The sequence below is a fragment of the Monodelphis domestica genome, chromosome 1, assembly GCF_027887165.1.
Source record: "Monodelphis domestica isolate mMonDom1 chromosome 1, mMonDom1.pri, whole genome shotgun sequence".
NCBI classification, from domain to species: Eukaryota; Metazoa; Chordata; class Mammalia; order Didelphimorphia; family Didelphidae; genus Monodelphis; species Monodelphis domestica.
The window spans coordinates 456,470,652-456,491,902 of NC_077227.1; the positions used below are offsets into that span (position 1 = coordinate 456,470,652).

Genomic DNA, 21,251 nt, shown 5'->3' on the forward strand with positions numbered 1-21,251 from the left:
AAAGGAAAGGAAAAGCAAGTAAAATAAAAAATCTAGGGGGCAGCTGGGTAACTCAGTGAATTGAGAAGCTGGCCTGGAGATGGAAGGTCCTAGGTTCAAATCTGACCTCAGACACTTCCCAGCTGTGTGACCCTGGGCAAGTCACTTAACCCCCTTACCACTCTTCTGCCTTGGAACCAATACACAGTATTGATTCCAAAATGGATGGTAAGGGTTAAAAAAAACAAAATCTAACCTCAAACACTTACCAGCTGTGTAATTCTGGATAAGCCACTAAACTCTATTGGCTGCTTAATAAAATAAATTAATAAATATCACAAAGAGGTAGGAAGTAATAGTTCTAGCTAGGGGTAACACAGGCTTTAAAGTATGCAAAGCACTTGGCATATGTTAACATCTGAACTTTATAACAGTAATAGTGGGTAAGTACTATTATTATTATTATCACTAGACAGATGAAGAAACTGAGGTACAGGAAGGTTTTGTTTTTAAGTGACTTTTCTAGGATCACAAAGCTCATAAGTGTATGAGGCTGGATTCAAACTTGGATTTTCCTGAATCCAAGTCCAATGGTCTATCTTTTGTGCCACCTAGATGCCTAATGTATAAGCCCGAAAAATGGGAAAATTGAAAAGAGTTTTAAATGCCACATAGAGACGTTTATATTTGATCTTTGGAGTAAATGGGAATAACTGGAGTTTTTCGTACAGGAAGGTATGAAGTTAACATGGTCAGAAGTCACTTTAGAGGCTATGGGGATGATTTAAGGCAATGGAAGAGACTCGAGGCAGAGAGACCAATAGCTGGTTGGATGGCCATTGTCCTTCATACTGAAAGAGAACCAAAATGGCGTCACTGCTGATGGCTTTTGACTCGAATAAATTGGCAATAAGTGAGGCTGAGTTGGAAGGAGGAAATTACTCTTCTGGAGTAATTGCCTTCTGATGAGTGGTCCTGCCTGGAGCCTCTCTTGGTTCTAATCTGTCAGGCACTCTGCTCAGAAGGTAACTCTTTGAAGACTCAGCTCTGACCATATCACACCCTGCTCCCCCATTCGAGGAGCTCCAGAATCAAATAAAAGTCCCTCTGCTTGACATTCAAAACTCTTCATAGCTGGGTCCCTTCCTACCTTTCTAGTCTCACCATTCACTCTCCACCACTTACTGTAAGTTCCAGCAAGATGAGCCTATGTACAGTTCAGCAAACAAGATGCTGTTTCCCTTACTTTGTACTGGCTGCCCCTCCCTCCCCAGGCCTTATTCTTTGGTTCCCTCCAACTTCCTTCCAAACCCAGTTCACAGCCCTCTTCTGCAGACCTTCTCTGCTCTCCCCAGGTCCCTCTCAGATTGGCTTTGACCTCTTCTGTACACAGGTCAGGTCCCTATCTAATCGTTTTGTGTTGTCTCCTTCCTTTAGAAGATGAGCTCCTTGCTGAGCTTTTTACCTTTCTTTGTATTCTCAGAGCTTAGAACAGTCCCTGGGATGGGGTGAGCAGCTTAATAAATGTTGACTTGTTAACAATCACACAATTAACAAGTATTTATTAAAGCACTTACCAGTGCCAGGAACTATGCTAGGTGCTAGGGACAAAGAGAACATGAAACAATAAGCCCTGTTCACAATGATCTTATGTTCTAATGGGAGAGAATGTAAGGATATATAAAAATATATACAACATGAATAAAGCCAGACAATGCACAAGCATTATTATGAATACTTACTATGAACAAGGCCAAATCAAAACAACTACATTTGATGAAACTCTATACAGAGGAAGGGAGGAAGGAAAGGAGGAAGGGAGGAATAAAGGGAGGAAGGAAGGAAGGAATAAAGGGAGGAAGGCAGGGACAGAGGAAGGAAGGAAAGAAGGAAGTGTAAAGATTAAAATTTAGGGGAGGCTGAGGAGACTGAGGCAACTGAGGCAGGTAGAAATTAGTTTCTCTCTGCAAGGAGTATTATATTTTTAGAGGTTTATTGAAGATTAAGGATTAAAGAAAATACAGGATAAGGAAAACGTGCCTAGGCCAGAGAGGCCTAGACAAGACCTCACCTACATTATGGAAAGAGCCACGTCTGCTCCAAAATGGAAGTCCAAAAGAGAAGCAAAAGCCTTTGCAATCAGCTTAAATCCCTTCTAGATCTAGGCCCACCTCAGAATTCCATGAGATTACAAAGCATTTTGGGGAAGTGGAGCAAGGGCTTGTGGGGATTGAAGTCCAGAGTTCGAGTCTATTTTTACAAAAGGGAGGAAAGAAGGAAGGGAGGGCAACAAGGAAGAAGGGAAGTATCTAGGAAGGGAGGGAGGAAGAAAGAAAGGAGTGAAGGAAAGAAGGAAGGAAGGAAGGAAGGAAGGAAGGAAGGAAGGAAGGAAGGAAGGAAGGAAGGAAGGAAGGAAGGAAGGAAGGAAGGAAGGCAGGAAGGCAGGAAGGCAGGGAAGGAGGGAGGAGGGAGGCAGAATACAAAGTTGTAATTAGAGAAAATTTCAGAGATCTGGTAGCATAGGAGTAAACCAATTAAGGGTTAATAGTGAGATTTTTAGGGTAGGGATGTGCTAGTAAATGTTTCACAATACCCCCTCCCTCCTCACAAGGTACATACATTTTAAGTTTGTTTGATCTGCATTATTTACAGTTTCTTAAGACCAAATAACCAACAAAGACAGTAAATCCAGCCCTGATTCTTAGAGATTTTTGAGATGTAAATGCTCAAACAGAAAATTTAATAATTAGCTCTCATGAGTAGCCTCTAGTATGCTCCTGCTTAGGGTATGGACTGCCTCTGTAAATGGATGAGTTGGAAGAAAAATGTAGGTCCTGGGAGCTGAGAAGGCTGATGGAACTGAGAAGCAAAGTTGGTTGAGGAAATGTCAACAAATGCAAAATGAATAAATATAAATATACAATGCAGTGAAATAAGGAAATTTGGGAGGGGAGGGAGATCAGGAAAGGCTTCCCGCAAATGTTGGTGCTTGAACTGTTTCTTGAGAGCCAAGAAGGGGTCTCTATCTATGAGACAAATTAGAGGAGGGATAATCAATTAGGAGGCTACAGGAATGACATGAAGAAAGCCTGAAGTGGTAGCTGTGTGCACAGAGAGAAAAGGTTGGATGAAAGAGATGTCATAACTACAGAAATGACACGTTTTAGTGACTAACTTAGCTAAATGGAGTGAGAGCGCATGCAGGATAACGCAGATGTGGAAACTAGGTTACTGAGAGATGGTGGTGACTTGGATAGAAACAGGGAAATTTGGAGATGTCAATTGTCTTGGCTGTATGTGTCTTCTGAATGTGCCTCTGCCCAGATATATGAGCAAGATGTTTTGTAGCTACATTAGATATTTTTAATGGGCCATTTCAGTAAATGCCTTTGCTTTGAATTAAAAAGAAAAGAAAAGAAATAGGGAAGTTTGGAAGAGGGGAGAGATTGGGGGAAAGGTAATGAGTTCACTTTTACATGAGTTGAATTTAAGATGTCTACAAGAAACCCAGTTTGAAATGACCAGGAGGGGACTGGTGATACGGGACTGCCCGGAGCTCAGAGGACAGAATAGGATTGGATATAGAGATAGAGGGATGTTTTGCATAGAGATGATGGCTAAATCCATGGGAAATAGTGAGGTTACCCAGAGCAAGAGTCTAAAGAACAAAGAGGACCTAGGATAGAAGCTTGGGGAACACCCACAGTGAGGAGCTGGTTCTCTTATGACGATGACCAATATGGAAGTATGATTTGAATGATATCATCGGTATACTCCAAATCATATTGTTTACCTTCCTTGGGAGAGGTCAGGGGAGGGAGAGAAGGAGACAATTCGGATCTTATAATTTTGGAATACTTTTTTTGAAAATTGTTATTATATGCGATTGGGAAAATAAAATGTTTTTTGAAAAAGACAACTCAGAAAAATAAAAATATTTATCCATTTAAGAGTTTGACAGGTACCACCAGTAGGTAATAGACATGTATATCTCATACCTCAGAAGATGACATATAGATATTCTCTACTTTTGAGCTACAGGTCTCAACTGAAATGAAGAAGTTTGGGGTAAGATCACTTCATAGCAAGGAAAAGGTACTTATTATGATGCTTAAATTCCTACAAAAGAAAGAATGTGTCCTATAGCATAGCCATTTATACTAGAATACTAATATATTAGACACCAAAGGTGTAAGAGCAGTCCTGAAAAGGGCTCTCTGAGCCCTCACACCAGTGTTAGACCTTCCTGAACACTTCTTATACTTTATTAGCTAGGATGATGTAGAGGGATTGAGTTCCTGGAACTATCCAGAATCCTATTAATTTTCTTTTGTAATCACAAAGTAATTGAGGGAAGAGAGATAAAGGAAAAGTTCAGTGCCTGTCAAAGAAAGAAGAAAGGGAAAGAAATATAATAACAGCAGATACAGGATAAAATGAAGTCAGCTATACTCTCTCCAAAATCCACTTTCAACAGAGGTGTGATGTCAATGATGACCCAGAAAAGAAGACACAGAGGAAATTAACCAAAGAGAGAGAAACATCACAAAAATCTAGAGTACAGTACTGTGGGATGAGTCAGGAAGGCATGAGTTCAAATCCTATCTCAGATATATTGGCTATAGGACTAGAGCCTTTGTATCCTCATCTGTAAAATAAAATGAGAGGACTAAACTTGTTGGCTTCTAAGGTCCCTTCCTGCTCTAAATCTCTGATATGGTGGGGTCTTCTGGAGCAATAAAGAAATCTGGAAAACTAGGTTGGTTTGGGTCACTAACTTTATGACCTTGGATAAATCTTGTCCTCTAAAACTTTCATTTCCTCATCTGTAAAATAAGCATACTCCTTTGCCTGGTTTTGAATGACCCTCAACAATGTGTCAACAAAAGCCTACTTTTCCAGCTTTGACTCATGTCATTATTCCTTACCACAGGCACACTATGTTCTAGTCTCCAATGGACTGCTTCCTCCCTTATCATCACCCCTTCCTGCTAAAAGCACACATTTCTTCCTTAAGCCTTTGACTCCTGACATTGGACATAACCAGAATGCCTTCTTTGACACATGAAGCTTTCTCTTATCCCCACCACCCCCATTGGTAAAGGCCTTCTTTGACCTTCTCCTCATACTATTTTCCATCTCTCTACTGAACCTGTGCTTAACAGGTACTGTTATATATCTTAATTATCAATGTTACTCCTTTCTCCATTGTTAGTCATTCATGTTTGACTCTGTGGCCCCATTTGGGGTTTTCTCAGCAAAGATAATGGAGTGATTTGCTATATTCTTCTCTACCTCATTTAACAGAGGAGGAAACTGAGGCAAACAGTGTTAAGTGACTTGCCCAGGGTCACATAGCTATAAAGTGTCTGAAGCCAAATTTGAACTCAGAAAGATGAGTCTTCCTGAGACCAGGCCTGGTACTCTATTCACTGTGTCACTTACCTGGCCCATCCCCTTTACTAGTTTATTTTTTTTTTCATTTATTTTTTTTCATTTATTTAGAAATACAAAGAAATACTATTTACTCTAAAGAGCTCTTTCCAAACTCCTGGGAAAAGTCTGTAGGAAAGGTGAATGCTAGGTCTAGGATAAAAAGACTTTTCTGAAGGAAAAAGATCAAGGATGGTGCTAAACTTTTAACTAAGAGTAACTTGGACTTTCTCAGACACCCACCCACAGAAGATGTAGCCAGATAGCAAAGAGGAACAAAAACCTAAGCTTACTCTTAGTGAAAGGAGTGGTCAACTTCTTTTGAATATGAATCCAAACTGCATTTTTATTTGAGATCTTTTCTAGGTTGTGGCCAAAATTATCTTTCTTGGGACATAGATTATTATGTCCCAAGGTGGGGCTGTGTTCATTAGATATCTCTTTCATCTCTTTTTCTAAGCTAGAAATGCTTAGATGTTAATATTAAATTCAGTTGTTTCTGGCAGAAGAGCCTAAAAATTCAAAGCACAGAGTTAGTATTAATATTTTTTTCCTACATGCTATATAGTAAACTCTAAAGGGGTAGGCATCTTATTTAAACTTAACATTCACAGATAATCTACCATTGTACTATAGGAAATTACTGAATAAAGAAATGAAGAAAATGAATAATTGCACAACTGAAGGGACAAAGGGTTCCTAAAGGCAAAGTCACACAGATAAACCCAAGTTTTCTAACTTCTGGCCTCAGGCAACAATCTTTCCATTACACACTAGACCTACATAGGAAGCCTGGCTTGGGGGAGTTGCTCTGTTCCCTTCCCCAGCACCAGAGGACATTTTTGCAAGCCTAGCCCCTCTGTCCAGTGGCCCAAAGTGAGCACTGCCTCCTGCTGCTCTTTAGGGTAATGGAGGGGCTCACAGGCAGTTTGAAATTGCAGTCTGGGCACTCATACTTGAAAACCTTCACCAATGCTGCACTAGACCATCCAACATCTGCCTACCACACATGTCTAAAACAACAGAGTTTACTAAGCATTTCTGGGGTGGGAAATGGTTAGGCCAAAGGAAGAACTTCCCAGAGGCTAATTAAAACTTTTTTGGGTTCATTTACTGAGTAGTCAGTCACTAAAAATTTATTAAGCACCTACTGGTAAGGTAGGTTTTCTAGAATAGAAAGCCAGACCTGGAAACAGGAAGTCCTGGGTTCCAATACACCCTAATACTTCCTAGTTGTGTGATCCTGGGAAAGTCACTTAACCTAAACTGCCTAACCCTTACTGCTCTTCTGTCTTGAAACCAATACTTAGTATTCAATCTAAGAAGGAAATTAAGAATTAAAAAAAAAAAGGTGCCTACTGGCAGCACTGAACCTGGAGTCAGGAAAACTTATTTTTCTGAGTTCAAATATAACCTCAGACACTTATACTGTAGGACCCTGGAAAAGACACTTAACCCTTTTTGCCTCAGTTTCCCCATCTGTCAAATGAGCTGGAGACGGAAATGGCAAACCATTTCAGTACCTTTGCCAAGAAAACTCCAAATGGACTCAGAAGAGTTGGACACAATTTAAAAATGGCTGAATAATTACAAGTACCTACTATGTACCAGGCACTGTGCTAAGTGCTGGTCCATTCTGCTATTAATGGTGTCAGGTAGCTGCCCTACCGGTTTTCTGGATTTCAATTTGGGCTTGGGGCAAATGAATGGGTTGAATGATCTGATTTTCAGTTCTCTTTCTAGCTTTGTGATTCTACTATTGTAACCTTGTATTTTTGTCCTCGTCTGACAGGCAGAGAAACAGATCCAGAGATAAATCGACCAACCCAAGGTCACAGACTGAATTAGGGACTGAGCTGTCTCAAGCAAAGATCTCTTGGCTCCCAGCCCAACATTTTTTCCACTAGACCACAATTCACTGACTTGGCATAACTGGCTTCCGGAGTATTCTTATCCAATTTGTGTGTCTGACTGCCCCTTCTAGTCTTAGCAGTAGAATGGGCTCTCCAGGGTACCCTGAAAGCTCAGGATCCAGAGGGGGTGGGACACTGAGGGTCAAAGACGAGTCTTTACTCCTTATCAAAAGCCAATTCTTGTAGGTGAAGCCCAGAGAAGAAAAGAGCTCTGGAGGTCGCAGGTCTCCCAGGCTCGCCTCGATGGGGCTAAAGGGGGAGTCCCTTCAGGACGGAGGTAACAACTCTCATCTCTCCCCTTAATTAGAATGGAGGCTCCCTGTACTGTGACTGTCAGAGAGAAGGTCGGGAAACTTGGAGAGCAGCAGGTGTTCTAACCATCCAGGACTAGAAGCATCGCCTGGGGCAAGTCACGACTCTTGGCAGGTTACTCTCCACTCCCTCTGGGACCAGAAACCATGCCCTCAAGGGTTTTTTAACTCTTTTCTCTCTAGAACTTCTGCCCTGAGGCCTAAACTGTTCAAGCTGGTAAAATCTTAGTTAAGCCCTCTATAACCAGTTTTTTTAGGGCCTAGCCAGTATTCCTCCTCCCTCTCTAGTTCTGGACCCCTGATCAAATCAACTCTATCTTTGCTCCTGGAAGGAGTGGGTTATTTAATCACAGCTTTTCCTATAGTTTGCTATCTCCCCATTACAATAAAAGCTCATGAAGGCCTTAGGACTGTCTTTGTTTTTGTATTTTGTATTTGTACTTAGCAAAGTGCTTGGCATATATATGTATATGAAATATTTAACAAATGCCTTTTTGTTCATTTCTCTGGGGGTTCATAGACGGTTAGAGCTGAAAAAGTCACAGCTGGAAGAAAGTGACCTTGGAAACTACCCAGTACAATCCCTCAGTTTGTAAAGGAAGAAAATAAAGATCACACTTATACAATGATGACCAAAGTCAAACAGCTAAGTGGCAGAGCAGGACTGGAACTCAAGACTTCTGCTTTTCAAGATTTTAGATTTATCTAGCTTTGCATACAGGAGTTGAAGAGAAAATAGCTGAAAAAGTGCTTGGGAAAGTTTAAAAAAATCAACTATTTAACCTCCAGGTGAGGGATTATTACTGTGTTAGAAATAGCTTCGGAGGGGGCAGCTGGGTGGGTCAGTGGATTGAGAACCAGGCCTAGAGACAGGAGGTCCTGGGTTCAAATATGACCTCAGGCACTTCCCAGCTGTGTGACCCTGGGCAAGTCACTTAATCCCCATTGCCTAGCCCTTCCCATTCTTCTGCCTTAGAATAGATACACAGTATAGATTCCAAGACGGTTTGGAAAGAAAGAAACAGCTTCTGAGGGTCCTAAAGACTCCTTGGAACAGCTTCCAGTGAAACTGGCCATGTTCTTCACCTAAGACATTGCATCTCCTGTCTGATGATGCGCTGGTTGTACCGCATGCCTGGGATGCTTTCCTCATCTCTACCTCATTGAACCCCTTGTTTCTTTCAAAATTCAGCGAGAAAGGAGGGGCCTTTCTCTGTCACTTGCATTTAGGTGGAATAGAAGCGAGGAATGGAAGCCCCGTGAAGCCAGAGCAGATTCATTTGGCCTTTACATCTCCAAAGCTTAGTAAGTAGGTGCTTGATCAGTGTTGATTGATCGCTGGTTTCTGGAGCAAGGGGAGAGGGCTAGGCACTCGGATGTTGTTTCTGGAGAGTGAGCGCCCAGGGGTGGGGTGGGGATAGTCTGTAAGTAAATGGCTCCCAGTGCCAGTTTGGACTTGGGTTTGCACCAGCTGGGGTCGGGATGCCAGGATCTGCAAGTTCCTCATTATAACCCGCCCGTATTACTGCCGCTTACACGGACCAGGTCGGGGCCCGAGGAGTCCGGCTACTGACCGTCTGGGAGGGTGGTTTTCGCTCCAGGACTTCCAAGGCCAGCCAGCCCGGAGCAGGCGGAGTCGGGGGCGGGGCCGTGGCAGGAAGAGACCGTAGGGAACCGCGGAGCGGAGCGGGGAGGCCATCCCGTCGCTGGGGCCTCGGTGAGCAGCTGTGGGCCGGACTGGGCCGGACTGGGCCGAACCGGGCCCCCGGGCGGGAAGGAGGGCTCCTGCCTTCGGGCCCTTGACCTCCGACTCACCCCCAACGGCCGGACAGACAGTCGGGTTGAGATCGCTGCAGTCTGAAGCCCTGGTGCCTAGAGACTCTCGGGGTGAGGGGCGCCCCTGGGGCGGGGGTCTGGGACCCTGAGAAGCCTTGGACTCCAGGAGAGGGGAGGGGCGGGTGACCGCCTTCGCTGCCTCTACACGCCCCCACCCCGGGCTGGGCTCCTGCTCTCCTCAACCCTGAAAGCGTCTCCTTCCAATGATGGGGACCCTCCTTCCCCCCCCCCCCCCCCCCCCCGCTTCTAACTAGGCTGCGTTCCACCTCCCACCTCCACCCAAATAAGCTGAGCCGGGTTTCGAAACTCCGTTCCTTGCCCCTATCTCCTCCCTGATCTCCCCGGCTTCCAAACTGAACCCCCGCCCCCGATGGGTGACTCTTCGCTCCCCCTCCCTGCCAGAAGAGATCCCTGTGGTGAGGTTGAGGTCCCCCTATTTTTTCCTCACTCCTCCCCACCCTACCCCGGCCCCCAGCTGGAGTCATTCTCCCTGGCCCCCACCAAGTTCTTTACCCCTCCACCCCCAGTTCTGACAGACCCCAATTTTCTTCCCTCCCCTAGTGTCTCCCTCCCTGCGTTCTCAATCGATTGCCCTTCACCCCTTAACCCCAGAGAAGCCCTTGCCCTCGGCAATTTTCTACCTTCTAGCTAAGGTCTCTTTCCCCGGCATCCTATCACCTAACCTCCCTATGCGCCCTGGCCCCCCACCCCACCCCACCCCCCTGCCTCAACTGAGCGCCCCAGATTGTTTTTTTCCCAGGGCACCATGGCCTCTCGTCTTCTGCACCGCCTCCGGCACGCCCTAACCGGAGAAGGCTCAGGAGAGCCGACCCCAAGCGCGGAGGCCGAGGAATTCCCGGAGAGCTCCGAGCTCGAGGAGGATGATACCGAGGGCTTATCCACACGCCTCAGTGGCACCCTGAGCTTCACCAGCACTGAAGATGAGGAGGAGGAAGAGGAAGACGAGGAAAACGGGGATCCCCTGGGATCAGGGGCTGCCCTGGGCCAAAGGCTCAAGAGTCCTGGAGAAGACAGCCCTGGGGAGGAAGGAGGCAAGCCCTGGGAAATGAGGTGGGAGGGTCCACTTGAGCTCCTTCAACTTGGCTTTTATCTCTGGGCTCGGTGGGCATTGAAAACCGTTCAGTTAAGTTACCGAGGGTTTCAAATACTGTTTACATTCTTAAAGGGCTAGTTCTGCATTTAGTCCAGGGCCCCATTGGGCCCACCCTTGGCACATCCCTTTTCAGTCAGAGGATTGGAGGTGGTAGGAATTTTAAGATTGGCTAATCTGTGTTTCCTTTTCAGAACTCTGCCCTGAGTTCCCAACCCCATCAGTAGGTTGCAGGATTTAGAGCTAGAAGGGAACTTGGAGATCATTCAGGCTAACTACCTCATTTTACTGAGAAGGAAGGCTCAGGAGGGTAGAGTGCTTTGGCTAAGGACACACTGCTAGACAGACAAAAGCTATGACTGGACCCTGTCCCTAAACAGATCGGAATCCCCCATCAGATGGGCCCCGAGGCAGTAACCTCTTGACTCGACAACTGCAGGACTTCTGGAAAAAGTCAAGAAGTAACCTGGTACCTCAGCGGCTGCTCTTTGAAGTGACCAGTGCCAACGTCATCAATGAGCCACCCTCCAAGTACGTGGTGAGTGAGGCCCACCTGCCACTGGCTGGGTCCTGCTTTCTCTGGTCTTTGTCCTCAAAGCTCTGCCCAGTTAGGTTGGCTAGGTCTAAAGAAGTCTGGAAGGCTGAGACTAGTCATCCTCCTCCCCCACCTCCAATTGACATGTGATATGCAAGAGACTGGAAAGCCAGAAAGTCTCCACTCCTGGCAGAGGAACCTTGCTCACCCTTGGGGACAATGACCTGGAGAGGAGTAATATTGTAGAGGAAGGAAGGAGATTCTGGCTGAGAAAGTAAGGAGAAATGACCTGTATCCCAGACATCGGGGAAACAGTTTAACAAATGCTTTATCATTTAATTAAAGTAACTAAAAGAAGAGTAAGAGCAGCAGCAGGAAGGACTAGTCCCAAGGAGCCACTAGAAGCTGCTCTATAGGAAGGAGGAGGGCTGGAAATAGAGGAGATATGAGTGACAGCAATACTAGAGGGAGAACTGGGAAACTGGCCCATGAAGGAAGCTAGTCTTCTAACTCAATTCTCACTAGTCCTAGAACTTGTTTGTCCCACAAAGTCCCACTCCAGCCAAGCTTGCCTGACTGACACACACACACAGACCCCACCCCCCTGGCAGAAGTGAGGCCTTGGGGACCTCCTCCCACATCTCTGTGTCTCCTCCCTTCTCTTCTGTTGGTAAACTAAAGAACTCCCACCTGGAGACCTTCCAGCAGCACCAGGCTCTTTCCAGTTGAGATCATAAGAGTGTGCAAGCCCTTGTAGGCAAGGAGCAGGAATCTGGGCTCAGATCAGGACCCAAGGGGTTTGGGAGAGTGGGGATGTGGCTGAATCTAGGAAGAGCTGAGGAAGTGGAAGAATAAAAAAAAAAGATGGCTATGGTAGTTTCTTCAGCACTGGGTTGGGAAGCGCTTCAGTTCCAGAGAAAGCAATGGACCAGAGAATTAGAAGTAGGTTTGAATGCTAGATCTAGCCATGTGATCGGGGCCAAGTCACAACCACTAGGGTTCCCCATCTATAAAATGAGGCTATTACTTGGCACTTGAACTATGTGCTGCTTCTAGGGTTACTGTGAAGTAAACACTTCATAAACCTTAAAAGCCTATTTATATTTTTATTATAGTTGCCTCCTGTATCTAGTGGGAATAATAGCATTTACATACTGCTTTGTTAACTCCCTTAGATTCTCTCCAATCCTAGGTGGTAGGTGCTATTATTCTCTTAAGTGAGGTCAAGTGACTTGCCTGAGGTCTTACAACTAATGAATGCTGAAGGCAGAATCTGAACTTGGGTCCTTCAAACTCAAGGCCCCCTGCTCAATCTACTGTGCTTCCTGGCTATTCCCCAGAATGAAAGGTTCATGGGGGCAGCTGGGTGGCTCAGTGGGTTGAGAGTCAGGACTAGAGACGGGAGGTCCTTGTTTCAAATCTGGCTTCAGACACTTCCTAGCTGTGTGACCCTGGGCAAGTCACTTAACCCCCATTGCCTAGCCCTTACCACTCTTCTGCCTTGGAGCCAATACACAGTATTGACTCCAAGACGGAAGGTAAGGGTTTTAAAAAAAAAAATGAAAAGGCAAGAAGATAAGAGTATAGTGGCTGGGAATCAATAGAAATGCTGTCCCAGTTTTGACACTAATTACCAGTGTGATCTCAGGCAAGTTACTTCCTCTCCCTGGGTTGCAGCTTCTCCATCTGTAAAGTGAAGGGCTTAGTCTAGATATGGGATTTTTTTTTTTAAATCAAGGATGCTTAACAATTTTGTGTCACTGACCCCTTTGACAATATTGAGAGCTGTGAACCTCTTTCTAGAATGTTTTAAAATCCATAGTTACAACTTTTGAAATGTTTTTTAAAAACCAAATTGGTGGTGGCTAGGTGGCTCAGTGGATTGAGAGCCAGGCCTAGAGATGGGAGGTCCTGGGTTCAAATGTGGCCTCAGACACTTCCTAGCTGGGTGACCCTGGACAAGTCATTTAACCCCCATTGCCTAGACCTTACTGCTCTTCTGCCTTGGGACCAATACACAATATTGATTCTAAGAAGGCAAAAGTTTAAAAATAAAATTTTTTTTCCCACTAAGAACTCTTAGATTAGATGGTGTTTAGGGTTCCTTCTAGCTCCAAAGACCTAGCATTCTACAGTGCTAAGAAATTAGGCTTGCTAGGGAGTGAGTAGCATTAGCTGCCAGCTCTGAATCTCATCTCTCTCTTTCTCTCTCGCTGCACTGTGTGACCCTGGGCAATTCAGAGGAGCCTCAGGTAAGGGGGATCTGCAGGTCCCTGTGGTAGTGGGCCCAAGGTTCCCCTCTTTCCAAGTCCTTTTAACCTCTAGGGTGGGTAAAGGGATGAGGTGATGAAGCAGAAGGTAAAAGAGGGAGGGAAGCAAAGGGAGATCAGGTTGGGTAGAGGAGACAATTCCAAACCATATGCCCCTTTTGTCCCCCTTTGCTTCTGCAGCTCTACACCATCGCCCTGATAGGCCCTGGGCCACAGGAACATGTGCCAGCCCAGATTTCTCGGCGCTACTCAGATTTTGAAAGACTACACCGTCAACTTCGACAGCAGTTCCGTGGTCCCATGGCTGCAGTTTCCTTTCCCCGAAAACGCCTACGGCGGAATTTTACTGCTGAGACTATTGCTCGACGAAGTAGGGCCTTTGAACAATTCCTGGGGCACCTGCAGGCTGTGCCTGAGCTTCGTCAGGCACCTGACCTCCAGGACTTCTTCATTCTGCCTGAGCTGCGACGGGCACAAAGGCTTACTTGCACAGGCCTCTACCGAGAGGCCCTTGGGCTCTGGACTAATGCCTGGCGCCTACAAACCCAATTGGGCACTACAGTAGGTGCCCACCGGACGCTGTTGACATTGGTAGGTCTAGCTGTATGCCACCAAGAGCTGGAGCAGCCCAGTGAGGCTCGGTTGAGTTGTGAACAGGCTCTTCAGCTGCTGGGGGATAGTGATTCCCATCCGCTGCTAGGACCTTTTCTTGAGGCTCATGTTCGTCTCTCCTGGAGGCTTGGCATTGACAAGCGCCAGTCAGAGGCCCAGCTCCAGGCCCTTCAAGAAGCTGGCCTCACCTCTGTTCCACCCCCCAGCCTAAAAGAACTGCTTATCAGGGAGGCTTTGGACTAAATGACCTTTCCCCCTATCCTGACAGGGATGTTTGGTGAGAAGCTATGGGAATAGAGACTGAAAGGTATCCAAAAAAGGATGGTGAGAAGTAGATTCTAGGATCACAGGATTCAAATGAGATCTTAGAGATTCTCTAGTCTAACCCCTCTGGATCTACTTCCTTCTCTCTAAAATAGTATATAACTTGTCCCAGGTTACACAGGGTATTCAGTAGCAGTTCTCAAATTTGAACCTAGGTTCTTGGACCACAAGACCTTCATTTCTTTTCAGCCCGTCACCGTTTTGCTATTCCCTTGACCAGCCTAGTGTAACAGGCTGACGCCTTACTTGTAGGTAGCAGCAATGGGAATCAGAGATGACTAGTATATGTTTCTCAATCAAGGAGCAGCCATGGACTTCTCCCCAGGCTAAGTCCATTTCCATGGCTCCATCCATTCTCCCTTTCCCATCAACTTTGAGGGACAGTCCCCTCAAAAGGCCAAGAGTGGTAGAGCAACTGCTCTAGCCAAGAAGAATAAAAAAGCTGATTCCTCCATGTGGTACCCGTTTTTATTATGTGCAAAGTGCAGGAAGGACATAGCCCTCACTCAATTCCTGGTAAAGTAGGATACAAGAATGGCTGTAGGGGATCCAGGGCAGTTCATGCCTCTTCCTACAGCTTACTCTCCAGCTTCTGCTGCTTCACCCGGATCACACCCTCTTGGGCACATGATACAGCTAGGACCCCATCTCGTCGCCACAGACGACCATGAACCAGCCCTCGAGAGCCCCCTGTGAGTGAGCAAGAAGAGTGAGCACCTGGCCTGAACTTATACCCTTCCCAAACCTCACCATCCTCCATATCAATAATGCCAAGAGACCACCCAGGGAAAGACTGGGAGAAAAGTACATTATCTTGTGATTTCTGAGATTAGACATGGCAACAAACAGTTCAACTTTTCCTTCATAGTACAAATAGCTAGCGTTTGTTACTTTTATGTAATTTTTTTCCCTGGATATTCACATTTCTGTATGATACAAACTCCTATCTAAGAACAAGTATGGTTGTCCATGTTTTCAGATGAGAAAACTGAGTGACTTGCCCTAAGAAACACTTTTTAAGCTCCAGAGGTGGGTTTTAAACTCAAGTTTCTCCTGGTTCCAAATCCAGTGTTCTTTCCTCTCTGCCTCCCCAACTCACATTTGCTCAAGGACTCATGGCTAATGAATAGCAGATGGGGCTAGAGCCTAGTTCTTCTGCTTCAAGGCTCTTTCTATCACATAATATTGGCAACTAAAACTTTTACCTTCTTAGAATCAATACTGTGTATTGGTTCTAAGGCAGAATTGTGGTAAGGGCTAGACAATGGCAGATAAGTGAGTTACCCAGGGTCACACAGTTAGGGAGTATCTAAGGCCAGATTTGAATGTCCCATTTCTAGGCCTGGCTCTCAATTCATTGAACCACCTAGCTGCTCTCTGGCAATTCTCTTAATAACTCACAACAGACCTGAAATCTGGCAAGGTCTCTTAGTGCCTTGGGAGCCTGTCCCACCTTTCTTGTGTCAGCTGTTTTTCTTTTGTTTGTTTGCTTTTTATGGGAACTGAATTTGATGTAGTGGGGGGAAAAAGTAGAAGAGTGGCCTTAAGAGTCTGAGGGCCCAAGTCAGTAGCAGTTCTGCCATTTGCTATTCACTACTGGAATGACCTTGGACAAGTCACTTCTCTATAATCCTTGGTTCCCTTAAGTTTAAAATGAGAATGGTTGAAAATGGGACCAGTCTCAAAGGCTGTGTTCAGCTCTGGCTCCAAAGACTTCCCAGTTGCTTCATTTGAAGACATACTTGCCACTATCTCTCAAAGTTGTTGTGAGGATCAAATACAATATTATCAAAAGAGGTAGCACAGAGGATGGAGAGCCAGGCCTGGAGTTGGGAAGATCTGGATTCAAATCTGGCCTCAAACATTTCCTAGCCGTAGGGCCCTGGGCAAGTCACTTAACTCCAATTGCCTTGCCCTTGTGGCTCTTCTGTCAGAATTTATACTAAGAAGGTAAGGATTTAACACAAACACACACACACAAATATATAAAGTGCTTTCCTCTTTGATCTGCTTCATGACTGGGAACAGTCACCCTTCTACCCCAACTTGGCTTTCAGCTTCCCAAATGGAAAAGCCCCAGTCTTAATGGTCCATGATAGTTGTTTGTGAATCCCCACTCTCCCCGACCCCCCCCCAACTCACCAGCCCAGGGGCTTTCACACTCATACAGCATCCAGTGGTCAGCTCGGAAGGGGGCGTGGAACCACATGGAATGGTCAAGGGAGGCCATGAATCGGACTTGGTGATGGTGATGGGGAAGCATGGCAGTGCCCAGAAAGGCGTAGTCGGATATGTAGGCGGCCACACAGCAGTGCATCTTCATGTCTCCTTCCCCTGAAATGGTACCCTTACCTTGTGAGACCCAGGAAGCCTGGGCCTGACGCTCAGGATCATAGGGGAACATATGAGAGAAGAATGAAGGCTGGGCTGAGCCACTACATGGTACAGTGGAGAGTCAGAAGACCAGGAATTTAAATGAGTCCTTCCACTAAATAGTGATAAGACTGTTGGAAAGATTTTTGTCATCTCTGGGTCTGATTTTCCTTATCTGTAGAATGAAGGTTCCTCTTAGCTCTAAAGCCTATGATATTATAGTTCCCCTATGAATGTCTACAGTGGAATTTCTGATCTCAGCTGCTCCTCCTACTTATCACCCCTTGGGAGGGGGGCATGATACAAGAAACAGATGTTCTTACCAATGTAACCCCGAGCCCGAACCCAGAACATCTGCTTGGCCTGCTGGCCCAAACTGGGTGGATCCACAAGTCTGATTTCAATGGGCACATCTTGGGCAGCAATTCTGTTCAATCCTATTCGATACTTCTCCTGTAGCTTGGGGTCCCTGGAAAGAGTAAAAATGAGGAGTCCTTTTACTCTAGTTATAGTCTTATAGAGTTGGAAGGAACCTCAGAGGATCATCCAAGCCAACTCCTTAATTTTACAGATGAGAAAACTGAGCCTCAGTGAGATAGGAATTGCCCAGTCAGATAGTGAGTGGCAAAGTTGCTGCCTCATCCCTCCATGTACCAGTACTTTTCTCTAAAAGTCCTGTTGTCCCATATCTTTTCTTTCTAACCCTTACCTTCTGTCTTAGAATAGATACTATTTATCTGTTCTAAGGTAGAAGAGTGATAAGGACTAGGCAACTGGAGTTAAATGATTACACAGCTAGGAAATGTTTAAGGCCACATTTGAACCCAGGACTTCCCAACACCGGGGCTGGCACTCTATCTACTGTGTCACTTGACTGCCCCTTCCCCTATCCTTTCACATCTATCTAAAATCAAAATTATGCAGAGGAGCTAAGATTTATTTTGCTTAATTACAAAGACCATAATTAGGAAAAAAAGCTTTTAATAGACGTATCAAAATACGGTCAAACATAAGGAAAAAAAATTTCTAACAACCAAAGTTTGTCCAACTATAAAATAGAACATGGAGGAAGTACTAAGTTTCTCATCCCAGAAGGTCAAGAAGCTTGAAGTTAATAGAACTTCCTTTTTGGGTTAAGGTTCAAAGAGATGACTTCTGAGATCCCTTTCAACTATGACATTCTGTGGTTATATAATTTCTTCCTTATCGGGCTTTGTGGAATGTGTAAAGACAATCTCATAGTTATGGCTTTTGCTGCCAGTTTTATGCTTTTCTTCCCCCTAGCCTGCCCCTTCCCACCCAATGAATTACCTCAGTTCTATCAGAGCAGCCAGACCACCTTCATGTCTGGCTGGCTCTCCTCTACCAAATTTGCATTTTTTTTTGGTACCACATTATACAATACTCTAGGTTAGTGAGAGCCGTCTGATAATGTAGCCTCTCCATCACTTAAGTCTTCTCATTTCTGTTCCTCTCCCAAGGTAGTCCAACTCTACTTAGGGGGAAAAAGGGCATAATGAGGTCCCTGCCACTAAAAGGCTTTTAACAGACATTGGATGAAACAATAGAGGGAATTGCTGTTTAGGTAAAGGTTGGAATGAGATGACCTCTTGAGTCCCTTCTAATTCTGAGATTATGGGGTAGGGCTGCCCCAGGGAAACCTGCCCCAACCCAGGAAGTCCCTTCTCCCTGAGCCTCAGTCTTCAGGAAGCCCCATTTCCCAAAATTTCATTCATTAATAAGAGTACATGTATAGCATTTTTATATCTTTCCACATCTATAATCTTACCACTGCCTGAAAAGGTAGGTAGGGCAGAGGTTATTTCCATTTCAAAACAAACTGAGGACTCTGCCTACAATCCCAGAGATGAATGCTGAATTTTCTCTCCTGCCTGCTAAGTCAGCCCTCCCATCTCCAGACCACAATGCCCCCTCACCGTAAATATTTGTCAATGAGCTCCTCACAGCTAAGAAGCTCCTCTGGTGGGGAGACAGATGGCATTGAGAACTGGTGCTGTATAGGACTGGGCTGGGTCTGCTGGAATGAAGCCTGGCAGATGAAGATGGCCTTGCCATGCTGCACGGCCTTCACTGAACGTACAGAGAAACTGGCTCCTGTGCGACACCGTTCCACCTGGTACAGCACTGGCACTTTTGGGTCCCCTGTAGGGCACAAGGGGGCAGCTAGGTGAGCTTAGATGTAGCCTCTCCAGTAGAAAACAAAGGGAATCACAGAACATCCCTGCAGCCAAAGGCCTCAGTACACCAGGACCTTAGTGCTCCCGGGGACCTCAGGAATCATCTTAGTATGATGAAAAGAGCATTAGATTTGGAATCAGGAGACCTGTGTTCTAGCCCTGGCCCTGATACTTACTAGCTATGTGACCTTGGCCAAAGGATTTCCCCCTTAGATTCCTCATCTGTAAAAACAGGGAAAATAATGCTTATATTACTTATCGTATGGGGTTATTATTATAAGGACCAAATTAAATAACACATGTGAAGTGCTTTGTAAATTATAAGGAAGTATATGTATATTCAGTTAAGACTGACATTGCTGTCCTTCCCCCACCCCCCATTTTGCAGATGAGAGAATAGAAGCCTAGGGACAAGTGACTTGTCCAACATCACACAGGCAGTAGCAATGGGCAGACTAAAACCCAAGTCCCCTGATTCAGGCTAGCACTCTTTCTATACTTCAAAGCCTCATAAAATAGCTAGCAGAAAGCCTACCAGCCTCAGGGTCACAAATGCATGAAGGAAATTATATACACACATACAAGAAAATTGTAAGTAATAATGTTCAGCAGAATGTCAGTCAATGTCAAAATGAATGTTACAGATCATTAGTTTTGCAGTTAACACAAAAAAGAGAACTCAAAGCTCCCTCATAGATAGCCAGCTCCAGGAGTGCTTCCTCTTTGGGCCTCTCACTCCCAACAGGCTCCTTAGAACATGAAAGCAAGTATGCATGAATGCATGCTGTAATGGTTGGGGGCTGGGGGAGAGAGAGGGAGTAAAGAGTAGATGGGGAAGGTTACCTGCCCTCACGAAGTAGCAGTGCAAGGAATGGACATGGACATCTTCACTCACAGATTTGGCTGCAGCTACCAGAGCCTGGCCCACAATCTGACCTCCAAAGAGCCTCTGGGTTGTGGGGACCCAGTAATGCCTCCCCCTGTAGATGGAAAGAAGGGCCTATAAAAAACAATTGCCTTAAGGATCATCTAGTCCAAACTTATTTCATAGGAGGGGAAACTAAAGCCCATGGAGGGGAAATAACTAGTCCTACCTCATGTTAGAACCCACTATACTGACTAAAGTTCAAAAAAAGTTCCTAAGTCCCACATTGTACATAATTAATCAAAGAACTTTGTCCTCAGATGGAAAAGGGCATCCAGATTTGGCAACCATTCCCAGGGAGGGGTGAATGAGGGAAAAGTGGCAGGTAAAGAAAAGAATTCAATAAAGATCAGTTGTGTAATTATTTATATGGCTAATATTATAGGGAAAGCTGGAACAGGGCCTTCTTCCTTCAAGGAAGTTAACTTTAAAATTCAATCCTAAATCCTCTGTCTCCCTCCTAGTCTTCTGGCATTGAAGGGCCTAAGCCTCAGAGTTTTTATAAAACAAAACAAAAAACTGTCTTGCTATGTAATATACAGGCCTGGCTCTATTAAAGAAAGGCAGCATGGTATGGTGGAGAGAGCCCTAGTGAGTGATAAGAACTGGGTTCAGGACTCAGTTCTGGGTCCTGCTAAATGGATTTTCTTCAACTAGGGAGAGAAGAGATTCCCAGAAAAAGACAGGTCAATATAAGCTTTTTAGGGACAGGGTCGATTTCATTTTCTCTGTAGCCCAGGGACCTAACACAGTGAGAGCTGAATATTTGTTGATTGATTGACAGGGATGCCGCGCAACCGGAATTGCAGCTGCAGAGGTCTAGTTCCCGGTTATGGCTCCAGAGGTGGCTGAAACAGGGCTCGGGCCTACGAATTCTAAAGTCGCTGGCCTTAGGGCTCCCCACAGCCAGCGTGGGCCAACCTGGTGTTTTTTAGATCAACACACAATCGTGACTCCCTCCCTATCGCGGAGTGGGAAAACAGTAGAAGAATAGGGAAGAAAGTAGAAGGGAAACGGGCTGGGGGTAGGGGGAGCGTGGGCGGGTCAAGATCAGAGGAATCCTGCTCCGCTGCATCCCCAGTCCCGACCAATGGGAGGAGCTCCTGTCGCGATAGAGAAAAGGACAAGTCGCGATCTTAAGGGACGCCGCGGGCGCCACTACCTGTACAGATCCTCATCCAGAGGCTCCAGGTTGAGCACACTGGTGACCAAGACGCTGCGGAGGTCCCCAGAGGGCTCCTCGACGCTCCCCGAATCCAGCGGGGGCGACATCGCGCTAACTCCGGCGCCGTGAGAGGGAGGCACTACCAGCCCAGGCAGCAGAGGTTCCGAAGTCGACGCCTGGGCGGGGCTGCAGGAAAGAGGCTTAATACGCCCACGGAGCTGCCCATCATCCCATATTTCCGGGAGAGAAGGGGGAGGGCCTTCGAA

The 21,251-nt window shown here is 45.7% G+C and overlaps 2 protein-coding genes across 7 annotated transcripts; one reads left to right on the forward strand and one right to left on the reverse strand.

Annotated features, from left to right (window-relative positions):
• Nucleotides 1–8,658: 8,658 nt before the first annotated feature.
• On the forward strand, nt 8,659–15,312 carry SNX21 (sorting nexin family member 21). 5 transcript variants are annotated; one of them, XM_007474919.3, is made up of 5 exons: nt 8,659–8,941; nt 9,238–9,353; nt 10,233–10,524; nt 10,964–11,121; nt 13,569–15,312. In XM_007474919.3, the coding sequence occupies exons 3-5, from the start codon at nt 10,239–10,241 to the stop codon at nt 14,241–14,243; spliced, it is 1,119 nt and encodes a 372-aa protein (XP_007474981.1). In that variant the 5' UTR covers nt 8,659–8,941; nt 9,238–9,353; nt 10,233–10,238; the 3' UTR covers nt 14,244–15,312. The 5 variants fall into 5 exon arrangements, with proteins under 5 accessions (XP_007474981.1, XP_007474979.1, XP_007474978.1 ...); XM_007474917.3 differs by having other exon boundaries at nt 8,661–8,941; nt 9,182–9,523; XM_007474916.3 differs by having other exon boundaries at nt 8,661–8,941; nt 9,238–9,523.
• ACOT8 (acyl-CoA thioesterase 8) lies at nt 14,775–21,192 on the reverse strand. 2 transcript variants are annotated; one of them, XM_056812356.1, is made up of 7 exons: nt 20,983–21,179; nt 19,791–19,875; nt 19,072–19,117; nt 18,635–18,860; nt 17,021–17,166; nt 16,467–16,658; nt 14,775–15,014 (listed from the first exon to the last, which is right to left on the reverse strand). In XM_056812356.1, the coding sequence occupies exons 1-7, from the start codon at nt 21,090–21,092 to the stop codon at nt 14,896–14,898; spliced, it is 924 nt and encodes a 307-aa protein (XP_056668334.1). In that variant the 5' UTR covers nt 21,093–21,179; the 3' UTR covers nt 14,775–14,895. The 2 variants fall into 2 exon arrangements, with proteins under 2 accessions (XP_056668334.1, XP_001373895.1); XM_001373858.4 differs by lacking the exon at nt 19,072–19,117 and having other exon boundaries at nt 19,739–19,875; nt 20,983–21,192.
• Between the last annotated feature and the right edge of the window lie 59 nt (nt 21,193–21,251).

What these genes read in the sequence shown, in the direction of transcription:
- SNX21 (XM_007474919.3), top strand. Translation starts at nt 10,239, where the DNA reads ATGGCCTCTCGTCTTCTGCACCGCCTCCGGCACGCCCTAACCGGAGAA. An exon ending in CAGCCCTGGGGAGGAAGGAG is followed by an intron (nt 10,525 to 10,963) that starts GCAAGCCCTGGG and finishes GTCCCTAAACAG; the next exon opens with ATCGGAATCCCCCATCAGAT. An exon ending in AGCCACCCTCCAAGTACGTG is followed by an intron (nt 11,122 to 13,568) that starts GTGAGTGAGGCC and finishes TTGCTTCTGCAG; the next exon opens with CTCTACACCATCGCCCTGAT.
- ACOT8 (XM_001373858.4), bottom strand. Translation starts at nt 21,092, where the DNA reads ATGTCGCCCCCGCTGGATTCGGGGAGCGTCGAGGAGCCCTCTGGGGAC. An exon ending in CTGGATGAGGATCTGTACAG is followed by an intron (nt 19,876 to 20,982) that starts GTAGTGGCGCCC and finishes TTCCATCTACAG; the next exon opens with GGGGAGGCATTACTGGGTCC. An exon ending in GTGTGAAAGCCCCTGGGCTG is followed by an intron (nt 15,015 to 16,466) that starts GTGAGTTGGGGG and finishes GCTCACTCACAG; the next exon opens with GGGGCTCTCGAGGGCTGGTT.